Below are 16577 nucleotides of genomic sequence, written 5' to 3'. Positions count from 1 at the left end.
TAAGGCACAGGATAATTGCTTTCTGAAACAAATATGTAATTGCACACTTCTACTTTGCACCAATTTTACAATATTTTTTCCAGCAATAATTTACCTTACTTGGCAAGAGTACAAGCACAACTGTGCTGATAAGACGGTCAGCTATTACCTAGATGATGCATTTTTTTCTAACATGTCTCCTTCCTTCAAAGATTTCCTGAGAAGGCAGAAATATCAAGGTGTCTCAAATCACTACTAAACAGAGAAGTTTCGTAGATGCCTTAGAACAAAAGAGAAAAAGCAGGCGGTATGCTGGTAAGAACCTGCAATACAGGGAATATAAATATTCAGACAACTTTTGAACTTAATGCAGCAAACCAACCAACCTCAAACCAAGCACATGAATACGCTATTGCTTTTATTAAAAATAAAGCCCATTTCTGCATTTCTAACCATGAGAAAGCTTTCATTTCATCAATGAAACATGCCTTTGTAGGAAACGCATTATCCAGGCCACAAAAGGTTACCACCTCTTTTGAGTGTAATTCCTTTTCTGAGTCTGTGAAGAAACGAAAACACAGAAGTTTTGAAAAACAAAGTTTATTTTTTTTATTATATAAAAAGGTCATGAACTGCACAGAGATGACTTCAGTCATCTTAAAAATATTATTCATCACTCATTTACATTTGGTAACTCCCAGTAATATGGAAGGAAGCAAGATGGGCTAACAACTGTCTACAATGTATGTATTTACATTCAATTGTAGTCTGCATGAACGATAATACTTTTAAATAAATGCACTGATTCAAAGAAATTCTGATTCAAGGTATATTTTAAGTACAAATAAAGTCTTCAAAACTTCAGTTCCTTGGATAAGACAAATTTTCATTTATTTTAATTTACAGATAAGTTAGCTCCAAAAGTCGTAAGAAATGTAAACATCAGATACCATGATAAAAATCTTAAGAACAACAACTTTGTCATAAAGTGCTGGCATGTATTTTCAGCTTTATTTTCCAGATGTTAAAAACAGAATACCAATGTATGAAGACTTTCACAAGCTTCCCAGTTGCAATTCCAGATCAGTAATGTCGTTTAAAATGTAACAATTTTATAAACACTTTTCTACCTTTACCTGCCACAGCTTTTGATATTTTCTTCCTTAAATGAAATTTAACTTCTCAGTATGTATAAAAGTTTGTATTTTTAATTTGCCCAGTTCAAACTGGACTCCATGCTGGTGGACAAAACAAAAGGTTAGACTCCACTAGGAAAAGCCAAGGCCTTCGAAAAGTAAGGGTATAAGGTACCTGAATGCAATTCAGCAACTGCCTCCGGCAAAGTCACTTTATATGTATTATCAGTATTACTGATAAAAAGTTACATGAGAAGTAATACAGAGGAGACTCAGTGTGGTTCATTTATACTTAGGCACCTGAGCTTCGTATGTGCTGAATATATTCTTTACTTCCTTTCACATGAGATTAAGTCTTGGATAACTTTTACTTCTTCTGACAAAGTAAGCTGAAATAGTCTTACATGCCTTACACCTCAGTGAACTTTTCATTTGTCAACATGAGTGTCACCCAAAATAAAGACAACAGTCCTGAATTCCCCCATGCTTTATGGTGATACTTTACATTGAAATCTCTTTGTAAAAAAAACCCTGTTCCTTCCTTGTGTGAAGAAAGGTAAAATACAACCTTTTACCATTCCTTATGTTCACCTCACTCCTATGTTGTTCCAGAACCTCAACCTGCCTATTGACAAGCCCACAGGCACACTTCAGATTGTGATACTTTATTATTCAAAACAACCCAAATCCAAATCAAAGACAATTAAGTCTAAGCTCTGAGGAGTGGAAAATCCCATCAGTATTTTAAAGTGCTGCTTACTTTTAAACTATTTACAAGAGTTTTAATACATTCCCTACACAAAAAGACTTACAGCCTCAGTGTTACGATTAAGATTTTATCTTGTCAGTATTAGTTTCAGGCTGTTAAGGCATGATTGGTATTTGCTTAAAATTGACATAGCCATTATTTCCTCAGAGCCTAGAAACAGGAAGTGAAAAGGATACAATTAAAAACAAACAAAAAAAAACCTCACAAAACACAATAAAACCAATAAACAAACCAAATTTAAAGGCTTAAAACAATTATTAAGTAGTTTGTCTTTAAACACTAACACACTGCAGTCCATTTCTTAGAGCAGGCATGAAGCTAAATTATTATGGATAACAATATGTGACTGAAAGATGCACTGCACTTCTACATTACAGGGGCATAATGAAAAGCTTTTAATTGCAGCTTCACTGGCAAAACCAGTTATTTTCAGTTTATTCAGTTGATACTTTTAAGCCTTCAAGAGGCTTTTTGGCATGTTTGGTTGTGAGTTTTGTTTGTTTTTTTCCAGTTTGTTTGTTTGCTTGGCTGGGGGTTTTGCTTAAGATTAGGAATAGGTCAGTATAGGTAGATGATGCTATTTCAGAGGTTTTATGAAAGCACACTAGTTTATCAAATATTCAGATCAGCATGGGACCCTCATCCTCTCCAAATATAATTTACTGATAAGAAGCAACGGACCACTAGCTCAAGGACTGACAATCTACCCATTTTCTGTTCATCATTGCAGAAATACAACTCATTTTCCTGTTGGGAAACACACAGAGTATGCATTATAATTCCTAAGTGGACCAGATCAGTAAGGCAGAAACATTTCCTTAACTACTAATGATCCTAGAGAGAAAGTGGTTTTGCAAATGGCCCCAACAGATGTACTGTATTCCTAAAACATGCCTACTTCAGCTCCCATTTAAAGTGACGAGAATGGTCACAAGTAAGCCCAGTAGGACAGCTAGATTCAGTTCCCCAGCTTACACCAATTTCTTAAGGCTAGTCATGAAAGCGTGTATGTATTCAACCACTGTTTGGCAAAGCTCAAGCTGAAACAAACTCATCTTCAGGTTTTAGTTTGTTCACTTTGGCATGATTTTTGGACTAAAACTTGAAAAGTGCAAAAATATTTAATTAAATCTTCTAAAAAAAAATTCATTTTACTGGCGCAACCAACCCCAGTTTTTCAGGGGTTAAATCCATTGCCAGCAACGGACAGAAAAGGAAGCACCAGCATAAAAGAATCAAAGTGCATTTCTAGTATGCCAATGCTGCACAAATTGGCAAGCTATAATCTTATATTCACCACTGGAACAGATTATGCTAAATCCATTTTATAAAAGTCTGTATTACACATTAACATATGAAGTCTGTCATGAAGTCTTGGGGATACTGCAACGAATCATCAAAACGGAAACGTTTGGAGACCATACTGCTGTCCTCTGGAATGTTCTCTTTGTCTTCCTTGTTGCTGCAGGTACCATTACTACTAGATTTTACATTCCGCTCTTCTGACCATTTTGTGGTGTGTCCTGGCATTAGAGAAGAGCAGCAAGTTTCTTCAGGGCTACACAAGAGTATGAACTCCCCTTGCTGTAACCACAGATGAGAAAGACAGGCCTCTGCTGTGGGTCTTTGCCTTTGAAAGAGAAAAGGGTGAAGTTCCTTAAGTTCATTTCAGAAATACTGAAAACATATTTAAATAGCTCTGTCATGTTAAGAAATCTTATGCAGAATTGGCACTAAGGAGTTAATACTCCTGTTTTCCACCAGTACCACAGCTACTGCAAAACACATTAGACCTCACCATAGTTAAGTCTTGGCAACATGCATCTAAATTTTAGTTGACAGCCTTCCCTACTGCTGAATGTCAGAACCAGTAACTTTTCATCAGAACAAGGAACAGGTGTTTCTCAGCTGGTATTCATAGTCCATTGGAATGTTTTCAACACTGTCTATATTAATGTGCCTGAGCTTATGCTTTTGAAGTCCTATGTTTTATACAGACCATTGTAAATAGGTTAATGAATATTCAGTCATTAAGTTTTCAAGGAGGGCCAAATAACATGGTGTCATCAACACTATCCAACTTCAGCAGTGTTTTACTCTTGCTGTTTATGGGGCGTAAGCCCTTCTACAGTGTAGTTACTACCAAACAAAACACAAACTTTTTCCTTTAGATGACCTAGTATAGCGCTACTACAGTTTTCATCGTGTTCTGCACTGTTAAATTCCACAGAACCTGCTAGAAATGCAGCAGAGTCCGCTACTTGTCCTTAACTTTACCAGAACATGTGAATATTTTTTGGTCAGAGACCTGTAACTTTACAGAGCTGACTATCTCAGGACACATTTTTCCTCTTAAGATTCAAGAAGGTATAGTCATCAAGAATCAGAATGGGGAGGAAGGTTATTGAGGATATAATGAAGACATCAAGATGCCCAGAAGCAAGAAAGCACGTAGAGTAGTGACTGTGACAATGTCAAACATCCTGCAGGTCCACACTAACATTTATCAAATCAAGTTCTTCATAATTGCTTCCCCCATGATACTATGGTTCTCAAGAATTATTCTAGATGTTGACAAACCCTCTATATGAGATGCCCAAACAGAAAGGACTCTTCAGATAATGAGTTTATATACAGTCTTTATTTCATCAAAGTAGGCACTTCATAGATAATACTGTCCCCTCCCACCAAAGAACCTCTTTCTCAACTAAATAACAGGAACACTCCTGCTTGCCCCAGGCTCTCTGAAGCAGAGGGACTACCCTCTCACCACAAATGACAATACTTAGGCACTATAATTGGTAGTGCCTGACCATGCCTAGTAAAACATGACTAACTGACTCCACTAAATACTATTCCCCCATATACATCTTTTAGGGTGGTGGTTTTTGGTGGTTTGATTTTGGGGGTTCAGGTTGGGGTTTTTTTTGGTTGGCTGCTTTTTACTACATTCGCTGCTGCAACAGCTAAAAAAAATCCAAATTTAACACAATGCAGCAAGTGCAGACATGGTTAATGTCTATAAAGTTACATAAGCATGCCTTACAAACAGAACCTTTGTACTTTTTATCAAGAACATTTTTTAAGAGACTGAACATGGCAGAACTATGTATTCTTGAAGACTGTTTGCTCAGTCAGAAGACTGCCAAGTTTGTTTTTTTTTTATATAAAACGTATTAAAATAGAAAGATGCATTAAAGATAAGTCAGGAAACAAGAAAGCACAGCATCAAAGAGATTGCATTTTGTCTCTCCAAATTGCACAATAAAAGGTTAAATTATAGCCAAGAATGTGACCTTTCTAGAATATATTTCAGATTTGTTAGTAAGCTGTCCTTTGAATGAAAATATAAAGAAACTCAAATTACGAAGCTCAAAGCACAAGCCTGACTATAAGAAAAGCCAGACAGTGAACCAGAGATCATTTCCATACATTATGGAAAGGCATAAACCTACAGATAATCACCAGTGCATTGTGAAATGCTTGCCTGATCCCATCAGTGGTATTAAGCTCCCAAATTAACATTCATTTTTTCCTAGGTGCTCCACAAACATAAAAGGTAAGATTCTTGCCCAGGGGGGTTTGTTACTTACTCTGGATTTTTTATGAGGAGTTTTTGAATGAAGTCTTTGGCAGGCTGTGAAACTGATGAAAATGTTTCTTCTGAATAATCCACATTAACTTGAGATATATTAAGGTAAGTTTCTTGATTATCAGCTCCAACAAATGGAGATTCTTGTGTCAGCAGCATGTATGAAATTACACCTATGTTCCTGAGACAAAGAAAAACCACAATGAATAATCCTACTAGGACACCTAAACAATATACCCTATATATTTATTGTCCTGCAGATCTGACTTCCTGATGTATGCCACACTCAGGGAATTAGAAACATCATGCGACACCTCGGTTTTCTGTGTTTGAAGGACACACACACACAAGGAAAGCTATGTATGTATCTCAGTAAAAGGATTTCTGAAAATTGCTTGCTTTCAACACAACTTTTTCCTCCCACTGAGATTGCTAGGAAAAGGAAATATACTGCTTTTACACAGCCCACTCTTATGGGCAATTCTGGATGTTAGAACTGCAACAAGATAGGTTTTATTTACATGTGAATTAGAAAATCTATCTTGCACTACAATTCTGGATGAAGTAACAATGACTGAGACTTAGTCAATCTTTCTGTATAAGTGACATCCCAGTTGTGTAACAATATCCTCGTGCTGAAATCTTTTTCCCCAAGAACATGAGCATGACTACAACATCATCAAGTGATTTATTATAAATCTTAGTTTCTTGACGAGTAATAAAAATGGGTTTGTGATCTGACAGATCAAACCTTAGCCCTCATTAGTGGGGAAACATGCATCCTGAGTTTGTCATTCTGAGTACAGCACCAATAGCTTGGTTGTGCATTTTTTCCAAAAAGCAAGCAAATAAATAAAAAACACCATTCACAAACAGATACAATTGCTGTTACGAACCGTGAACTTCAAGGAGTTGATTTTAGATCACAGCAACTTTTAAAACTTCATTATTTAGATGCTCAAAAATGTTTTAAGGAAAGATCTCAAAGGTAGCTTTACACTAACATAGCTCACAAAATTAATAGGCTACAAAAGTATACTTAATAAAGTTGCGGATTTGTCTCATTTTTTATGACACATTCTGCAGATACTGCTCTAAAGGTAAGAGGTAGAAAGTTAAAACAGTTATCATTTGTGTAGTAAAATTATTTAATGATACAAAAATGGGGAGGGAGGAGTGTCCAAGAGCAGTTGCTACCTGAAACAAGTCATCCAAGAGTAGCTAATGCCCAAAGTATACTATCCAATCAGTTATTTTTCCCTTGGAACAAATACCTAGACTCTGCATGCTTAGACACCACCTATATTCCCTACTAGGTGTGCAACAGACCCATATACAGTAATTCCTGTAAACCCGAAGTTACATCCTGAGGGCTCCTTCCCCTCCCAACTCGACCTCTTCTGGTCAACCCAACAGAAGTAACCCAGATAGAACTGCAGAGTTTGGATCTGGCTCCAGTCTGGATTGTTAAATGGTCACGACTACCTCAATAAAATGAATTATCATATACAACCTACCACATATCTGTAGCTGTGGTAATGGGATCGTAGTTTAAGATTTCTGGAGCTAGATAAAGAGATGGAGAGAATAAAAACACTTTAATGAATTTATTCAAGTGGCCTTGAATATTCAGACACTACATTTCTGGCAGGTATTCTGCCAACCATTATGAATCTAACCATGCAGTTTCAATAATCAAGTTTACTATTTTCAAGCCACAAGGTGGAAAAATGTTATTTCCATTTGATTAGAAACACTGATGCTTAATTGGTTCACACTAATAGGCACACTATTCTGTACATATTCCAAATCCCAAGATATTTTGTAATCAGATGCATGCACATAATACAGTCTTCTAACTGGTTTTCACGTGTATAGCTTTTCAAGGGGAATGCATAGACTTCAGCATGCTAACACTGCAAAGCCAGATGACTAGGCCAATTTTAGGCTCAGTGGCTGTTAGCATATAGAATCATAGAATAGTTAGGGTTGGAAAGGACCTTAAGATAATCTAGTTCCAACCCCCCTGCCATGGGCAGGGACACCTCACACTAAACCATGTCACCCAAGGCTCTGTCCAACCTGGCCTTGAACACCGCCAGGGTTGGAGTATTCACAGCTTCCCTGGGCAACCCATTCCAGTGCCTCACCACCCTTACAGTAAAGAACTTCTTCTTTATATGCTAGGTAACAAGTTACTGACTACAGATTTAAGTGGTCTTGAAATTAAGCATAGGCAAATCATTAAGGAAATTGCCCCTTGGAGAGGGCCAAGTGCTACTGGCAATCTGTCCCTTTCCAAGGATTATTTTTATCTCATTAAATCATCATACTGAACAGCATTCCTCATTCAAAGAACATTTCTTTGTGCATGCTAATGTTAAATTCTTTTGATTAATGTTGAAATACAACAGCCAAAATTTCCTGTTGATTTAAGAGTCTGCATCACAGCAGCAGTAAATTCTTTAGCATGAAATTAGAGGTGCACTTGTTGATATAATTTGGTGGTTTTTCAAGTGGAAATATTTGTAGACTACTCTAAGAACAGCTCAGAACATGTTGCCTTGTCCTGTTGTTCTTTCTCCAGTAATGACTGATAAGTAGATAAGCACATTATACGAAGTCTTTCTGCTTTCTCAAAACCACACATCAGAGATTGTGAAGCAACTCTTCCATACCTAGATACTCTGTTGTTCCCATGATCTGCCGCAGTTCACCAGAATTCTCAAGCTTCCGAGACATACCAAAATCTACTATTTTGACATCACCAAGAGGATTGACACTGCTCAGCAAAATATTTTGAGGCTAGAACAGGAAAGATTTGATTCTCAATTAATTAAAACACAAGCTGCAAAAGTCACCAATGTACTAAATGACTTATCAATTTCTATTATGCAATACTTATTACTAAGTTTTAAAGAATTAATCACTAGTATATTTTTTCTCATCATTTTCTGTTACGTATTTAACAAATTATCACAATACTAAATCAAATATAAAGTACTAAAATAAAACCTCTGCTGCAGCCTCACCTTTAAATCCAGATGAACAATGTTGTTTTCATGCAAGCAGCGAAGTCCTTCAAGTATCTGTCTTATAAGTCTTACAATATCCCTTTCCCCAATTCTGTCATCCAGATCTGGGACACACAAGTCAAATATTTCTCCTCCAGCAGCACTGAAACACATTCAAGAACAGTTACATATTAAGTCTGAATTTTCAAACTTAAGTGAAGAAAAATTTTATGCATAGTACAAATGTATATAATATATATTCATTTTCTCAGAAAGGCTAAATACACACTTATGCCAAGACACACAATATAAGCACTTAGGAGGAAAAAAAAAACCCAAAATTTTTTCCATTTGACCAGTTCCGTTAATAATTCAAAGCAAGAAAGCCCAGCAGTAGTCTGAATTTGCAAGTAAAAACCATTATTTTTCATTATGTGGCTGTGGTGTAAATGCATGAACTACAATACAGTGAACAGTCAGAGTTGTTGAAGGTTATTTCTGGAGTAGAAGGGAACTGTATACTTGCCACCCTAGGTCCTGCCATTCTGATGGAAGACTAAAAATCAGAGAGGTACCAGGAAGCACATCTAGCATGCTGCTGCTGATTAAATGTGCAGTTGCCTAGTCAGTTAGCTCTTCCAGAACTCTGGCAGATACAGAATATTCAGAAATACAAGGACTCATCTCCATCACATTGAAATCTACCATTGCCACACTGACAACAAAGATGAGATTGACAAGCTCCATGTTTTTACACAGGATCTCAAGTATGTCTTCCTCAGAAAAAGGCTGTTGTTTGCTTATAAAACCCCCTACTATTACAGCATAAAGGAAGCGTGGAAATAACCATGTTGCATGTGGTTGGTTAGTTCTATACTCTGCCACAGAGTCAGCTGTTTCCTTTCGTGCTTGGTTTGACGTAATTACTCAGCCTGCTCTAACTACCTGGAGATACTCTCTTTCAAAGATAAAGAGCCGCCTCAAAATTACCAACCAATAAGCCTCAATTTTATTGTTCACAAAATGGTAAGTGTATAAAAAAGTTAGATAATGGACAACACGGATAAACACAGTCACTAATCTGCTGGAGCTATGCAAGCTATCAGTAATGCCTCTCCTTTTGCCTTTATGACAAAACATAAATGAGCAGTGGATGTCATTTACTTCAACTTTAGCACTGTTTTCAACACTGTTTCCCACAGTATTCTTGTATCCAAGTTACTATGTTACAGACTGGATGGGTGGACATACAGATGACTAAAGAGCAAGAACAGCTCGGCTGCATAGGAATTGGGAGTCCTTACAGCCAGAAAGCTGAACGCAGCAAGAGTCAGCAGCACCTTGGGCTGTAGTAACTGCAGCAGAGCCAGCAGGCTGAGGCAAGTGACTCTCACTAGACCACAGCTAGAATGTAATACCCTGGTTTTGGCTCCCCAGTTCAGGGAAGATCTTAACAAGCAAATTCAGCATCAACTGAGAAAGCTAATAGAAAGATCACCAGATGACTTGTAGCACACATAATTACATATCTTCAGAAAAATAACCTAATAGAATCCTACACAATGCAAAACTTTGAACCTGCAGTTACAGCTCAGGAACAACCCAACACCACCAGGGACCATATGTAAGAGGAGAAACAGAGCTAGAAGGGATATACTTATTAACTATTTTATGAGCAAGAGACTCATTTATTGCAATTCTTTTAAAGGACTGATTCAGAGTTCTGATAATGAGAAAACAAACAAACAAAAATATGTACTCTGCTACAGATGACAATCTAAAAGCATAATCAACCCTTTGCTTATTCCAATAGAACTAGGAACACTTACTGCAAGACCGAACGCTACTATAAGACAGACTATTAACATCACTGCAGCATAAGGAAGTTGCTTTACTACAGACCTTTAACAAGCAAGACAGCTGAGCTGAAACAGAAGCACGAAAACATTGTGGCTTCTATGTGAACTTGTAGTTGTTCTCAGTAAGAAGTTCAAAACTTGTCAGCTGGATTTTACATCTACATTATTTTACCCTTCTTGGAACAACAAACAGTATGTTAGGGATCGCCTAGTTCCAGCAAAAAAGCAAGCTAGATTCTATGGCAGATTTGAAGGAATTTATTATGGTGCATGCAGACCACCATTAACAGTTCTTCAAATACTTTGCATGAGAAACTTAAATCCTAGAGAGAGACTTCCTAAATAGTTTCACAAACTGCATTTTTGTTCCTTACATTACACACAAAGATTTACACATACAGGAAATATGATAGATAACTCGAATTCAAATTCAATCCCCCAGTTAAACCTGTTTTCAGAGCTAATGACAAGTGACAGGGACATCTAAACAGATACGGAATTTTGGAAGAAACAGCTCCAAAAGCCAAACACTTCTAAAACAACAAAACCACTACATTTAGAAGGTCAGAACTCACAAAAGAATTGTAATTTTTCAGACACCAGACAACCTCAAGTGGTGACTTGAGGTAAATTTCACAGAACATGGACATGCTCAGCTCTTAGCTTCTCTGAAATCTGTGTATTTAGTATCAATGGCTACTTTTGTGGGGGGGAGAGCGGGGCGATTTGATTTAAGATCAAAGCATCTGTGCACTTCCTAGATTCAAGAACACCCTCTCTGGCCAGCTTGCATAAAAATCTTTAGGACTAAAAACACGATTCCACCCTAGAGTTTGTATTCAGGTTTTCTATCAGGTTAGCCTGACCTGAATATTTATCACAGCTTTTTACAAAAATTCAGCTAACAGAAGAAAAAGTCTGCTCAAATTAAACAGGCAAGTTTTAATTAAAATTACCCACCTGAAGTATTTAAAGGCAGAAAAACTATTCCAATTTGAAACAGAATGGAATAGTCTATGAAGGCTGTGCAGGAGGAAAATGACTCTTTTCATTTTTAAAAAGCTTTTTGTAAAAAAGCCTGAAAATCTTTCAGTCCATTTTTTAAATGTTTTGAGTGCAGAACTACTATACGTTTTGGTCTATTTTTTTTTTTAATGCCTTATTCCATATTGTTTGACATAACTCATTCGCTGTGGATGTAACAAAACACATATACACAACCAGATTCCAATTAACGCCAACTGATTCAACTCTTGCATTTAAATGAAAATAAGTTCTACCAAAAAAGTCCCTAAGAGTTTATAAAGCATAACATAATGAAATATTAATACTGTGCTGTTGTAATTCTCTAGGTGTTCAGGCAACTCATGCAAAAACTAAAGAGTATATTGCCAGATTTGTAACTACAAATATGCAACATGGATGAAGGCATACTTACTATTCCAACACTAAGATGATTTCATTTGCTGTTTCATAGACTTCATGGAGATTAACTACGCGAGGATTAGATTTCATTAATTCAAGCACAGCTATTTCATGAAGAATCTCTGCTTTGCAATCTTGACCTCTTCTTCTTTTCTTTAAAAACTTAGCTGCATACTCTTGGCCTGTGGATTTAGCGATACATTTTCTAACCACAGCACATCTTCCTCTACAAAATAAAAGGGAAAACGTTAAGAGATATAAAAAGTATGTAAATTGCCATCAGGAATAAAAAAGCATGACAAATAACTGGAAACCAAGAAAAAATTTAACAGGGGAATGCCATGATTGGCCTGTTCTTACACTATTCCCTGAACATTCACATTCAGCCACTGTAGGAAAAAGCATACTAAGCTAGATGAAGCTTTAACAAGACCCAGTACAATTCCCTTTATATAGACTAGCTAAGATTAAATCAGAGTATGAGGTTACATGGTTATTCTCAATGTAGGATCACTGAATCCTAGAACAACCCAGGTTAGAAGGGACTTTTTGAGATCTCTAGCAAAATCTCCTGCTTAAAACATGGCTATATACAAGATTCTGCTAGGCTGCTCAGGACTTGCTTCAGACTGGAAATACTATATAAAAAACCATCTTCATCCACATTATCATATCTACAGGATACAGTAACAAACTAAGCAAAACCTTGTGAAATACAGAGGATAAACACAGAAAATAAAGCATATTTGTATGCTGTGGACAGGGGGAAGGTCTTTAGTGCAAGAACTTTTAAAGAAAGTGGATCATGCAATACTACTAAAAAAAACCCTAGGCATCTACAAAATGCTCAGAAACATCTTAACAGAAAGACACCAGTACTTGGCATTCTCTTCCTCAATTACAGTTAGTCTAAGTGTGCTGCTTTCTTTCCTAGCCAACTGTTTCGGTATGGAAACAAAAATGTATTTTGGCAAGGAAGTGTTTATAAGAGAAAACCACACTCTGTAGTTAAAACACCAAGCTGACCTTTAAAGAAAAAAAATAGGGGAAAAAATGCAGTTTTTTAAGCCAAGTTATAAATTGAAAAAACAATGTTTTATAATCACAAGTTTTGCATTCCCAGAAATGTCTAGTTGCATACTTGCAAAGTGTTTTCAAATGATAAAACATGATTAAAAAAAAAACAACCCAAAACAAACAGAGCTTGAAGAGCTAAAATAAATTGCATAAAGTTCTAAAAACAGTTCTAAAACTGTGTACAAAGAACAAGATCTACACTTCTGGGCTGGTTTTTTTAAAGGCTTTTCCATGCATATTTTTTGTTACCACAGCATAAAAACAAACTTTATGAAGAAGCGCAGTATGAGCTATCTGAGCTGAGCTAATTTCAACTAAATTAGCTCCTTTAGTAGAAAGGACTATGTTGCCCTGCAGGGCTTTGCCCTTCTGGTGCAAAAACACCCCAATCCCTAAAAGGAACATATTACAGAATCATGGAATGGTTGGGGTTGGAAAGAACCTTAAGATCATCCAGTTCAAACCCCCTGCCATAGGCAGAGATGCCTCACTCTAGACCATGTCACCCAAGGCTCTGTCAAACTCAGCCTTGAACACTGCCAGGGATGGCACGTTCACAACTTCCTTGGGCAACCCATTCCAGTGCCTTACCACCCTCACAGTAAAGAACTTCTTTGTATGTAACCTAAATTTCCCCTGTTTTAGCTTAAACCCATTGCCCCTTGTCCTACTGCTATAGTCTCTGATGAAAAAAAAAAGTCATGTCTGGCTTTTTTAGAGAAAAAACTGTAGACTTCAGTATTTAATGAAAAAAGGTAGGAGCATGTCATGAAAAATGAGATTTCCATTTGCAAAAAAACATGTGAAATACCGTTTGTGCAAACTGACACAATCTAGAAATATATTCAACAAAACAACTTCTTGCTATCGTTTATTTCAGTCTCAGTTATAGGATTTGTCCTTTTTTAAAGCACTGAATTTATAAAGTTAACTTCTGAAGTCAGAAGCAAAAGTAATTTAAGAGGTGAAAGCTATTTGCAGCTTGGTACATTCACATTCTTGATTTTAGCAACTATCTGTAAGGCTGGAAAGGCCAAGTTATTTCTCAATTGTGAAAAATTGTTAAACCAGCTTATTACTGCAGATCATTTTAACTTATTGAGCCGAATTTCGCAATATAGCCAAGTATAGGATACTCCCCCACAGCTTACATTCTTGTTTTAACATCACATCACCCTATCAACCACAAAAGTGTCTCTAAAATTAAAAAAGTTCATGAGAACAGTGAGATAAGTTTCTGCATATCTTCCTTCTAGCTGCTCTGAGTGTAACAGCTTTAAAGGGTCAGCAGTATCTTCAGATCAATCATGTAAGAATTTCCACTTCTTTGTACTGCATTTGTAGTGTGCCAATTACTAAGATAAAATTATTAGACAAAAAATATTGCTTTAGAGTAGTGGAATTTCCCCAGAAATGCAAAATGTCGTATCTGAGGTGCTGCACTGAAGCATGCAAAGAAGGCCTCACTCCTCCTTGCCTGCAAAGTAACTCCTTAACCATCACACACTTTATAGCCCAATTTTATGAGATAAAAAACAATTTCAAGTTGTTTTGATATCCCAAGTTAGAAACCACAGAAATTCAACTACTTCAAAAGAAGCCAAGCCATCCACATACTGGGGATAAAAACTACTTAACCCACTAAACAGAACCTGCCTGCTTTATGAGTCAGTCTTAAATACCAAAGGACCTAAAAGATAAGGGTGTGGGAGGAAGAAATGGGACTTGGGAGGCTTAAGTAGAGAAGAACAAAAGAACCATTTACTAAGTAATACGAAGAGGAAAAAGAAAATTGCAAGTGAAAAGAAAAAGCATGTTAAATCTTTTGGGGAAGCTACAAAGGTGGATTTTACATCACTTAAACAGTTGTAAATACTTGCAAAATTAAAAAAAAAAAAACACAAAAAAACACAGACATTGTTAGGCCAGGAAAAGTCAAACGTATGCTTGGAAAACATACTGCTCTGCTTGTGTTTCTTTAGATTTCGGCACTTATTTTCTTATGCATGATTTTGCATGTACAGAAACTTTTAAAGACTCCATTTTGGAATCCACACAAAATCAATACTTTTGTTTGCTTTAGAAATCATCTCACAGGTTGCATAATCTGAAAATCCAGCTGCTTGAGAATACTGGAGCACAGAGGATGGTGCATATAAACTGCTTCTGCAGAGCCCACAACTTAAAACTAGAGCTGTCAGAGGGGTAAGAAAATAGAAAAGTTAAGGGCTGCAAGGTGCATTTTTATAGAAGTGCATCAGATAAAGCACATGCTACGAGAAGACAAACAAGCAAAACCCCAAGAGAGCAATGAAGGCTGAAGATCTTAAAAATCATATGCAGAGGAGCATCTCTACTGACAAAATGAGCTGCAGGTACCAAAGATTGCTATGTAGCACAGCAAGGCACAAGAACTGCGAGACTGAGCCATGCCACTTCTGTTCAAGGAGCTTGAAAACACAACCGTGGTATTACGTTTGCATGGCTTTGCACCCAATTCAGTGAGTATTTTCAAGGTATGAATTATCCCAGTGACCTCAAAAACACATTGACTCAGATGTCTGAAACTGTACCATAAATACCAACAGGTCTTTTTTTTTTCCTTTGGCTTTATTTCCTGTTTTGCTATTGCAAACATGAGCAAGGGAAATAGGCTGCAAAACCACTCTGAAGCAGCAGGTTGTTAGAAACTTAGACTTAACTGCTGGAGGGTGAAAGGGGGAGAGAAGAGGTCTTTGTTTGCTGGACTTCAAAAAAAAATAAAAATAAAAATAAAAATAAAAAATCAACCTACAACCAACTCACAATCCCCATTCTTTTCTTACAGTATTACCCTATGTTATCTCTTCTTTAGTTTATGTACCTGGAATGCAGTTTGTGACTAGACAGGGAAACAAAGGAACATAATCCCAGATCTACATTCCTATGAGAACAGGCTAAATCTAACATGGAAAAGGCTGGCAATTTACATCTCAGAGTATCTTTTCCTGGTCCCCAGAGAACCTGTTGAATATTGCAAAGAAGGGAATAAGGAAGAAGAGAGACATACTTCATTCCCCATCTACTACCATAAAAGCTTGGCAGAAAAGGTCTCTCATTGGACAAATAATTCTCTTGCAACAGAAACTCCTCTTACTAAAATAAACAGAACTAACCTCACCTTCCCAGCTCTTTTGATTCGAGCATATAAAAATTGTGGAAATTGTCTGTCTTGATCTGTGTGTTCAGAGATGTGGCTAACAAGCCAGGAAGGCTTTTATTCTCCAACTTCCTCCTTGACATGGTCAGGAACAGGTCTCCCGCTTCTACCAGTCACCTGTTAAAGCAAAACAATTCAGTTTTGGGTGTTCCATAATTTCAGCACAGGAAAGTATGCAGATATTAGAGTTTAGGTCTGTCAGACTAGAAAAGCTTTGTTTAGTAGTGACCTGAAAACACCATATTTAACCTCTGTAAAAATAAAATCTGAAAGGAACAGTAATCAAGACATGCTAAGAAAATGAACTGATTTGTGTTTAATTATTTTAACTTTTCAGATGAGTCAGTTTCCCCCCCCCCCCCCTCCCTGGACCATATCCGTAATATATTAGGCACAAGCTTCAGTTCTAGTGAAAATGCTAATAACTATTTAGCTGTTAATGATATGTACTTTTTTTTTAAGCTTCCTGAAAATAAGTTTTAAATCTCCCTTGGATTCTTGGTAACTTCCAGCAATTCCTTTAAATT

At 36.7% G+C, this 16577-nt stretch overlaps 1 protein-coding gene across 1 annotated transcript; it reads right to left on the bottom strand.

The window, feature by feature from the left end:
* Positions 1–2425: 2425 nt before the first annotated feature.
* On the bottom strand, positions 2426–16188 carry STK17B (serine/threonine kinase 17b). The gene is made up of 7 exons (XM_061457023.1): positions 16012–16188; positions 11788–12000; positions 8509–8653; positions 8155–8281; positions 6994–7042; positions 5478–5657; positions 2426–3514 (listed from the first exon to the last, which is right to left on the bottom strand). The coding sequence occupies exons 1-7, from the start codon at positions 16131–16133 to the stop codon at positions 3232–3234; spliced, it is 1119 nt and encodes a 372-aa protein (XP_061313007.1). The 5' UTR covers positions 16134–16188; the 3' UTR covers positions 2426–3231.
* Positions 16189–16577: the final 389 nt, after the last annotated feature.

Source organism: Pezoporus flaviventris, unplaced genomic scaffold, assembly GCF_033815535.1.
Source record: "Pezoporus flaviventris isolate CSIRO_AGI_PZ_B2104156 unplaced genomic scaffold, CSIRO_AGI_Pfla_v1 ptg000001l, whole genome shotgun sequence".
NCBI lineage: Eukaryota > Metazoa > Chordata > Aves > Psittaciformes > Psittacidae > Pezoporus > Pezoporus flaviventris.
The sequence above is the reverse complement of the archived record's forward strand: the minus strand, read 5'-3'. Positions and strand labels throughout refer to the sequence as shown.

Bases quoted from the DNA above. Each gene is read 5' to 3' on its own strand.
- STK17B (XM_061457023.1), bottom strand. From the start codon at position 16,133: ATGTCAAGGAGGAAGTTGGAGAATAAAAGCCTTCCTGGCTTGTTAGCC. The intron at 8,282-8,508 runs GTGAGGCTGCAG...TTCCTGTTCTAG, and splicing joins TTGTTCATCTGGATTTAAAG to CCTCAAAATATTTTGCTGAG. The intron at 7,043-8,154 runs GTATGGAAGAGT...CTCTTTATCTAG, and splicing joins GGGAACAACAGAGTATCTAG to CTCCAGAAATCTTAAACTAC.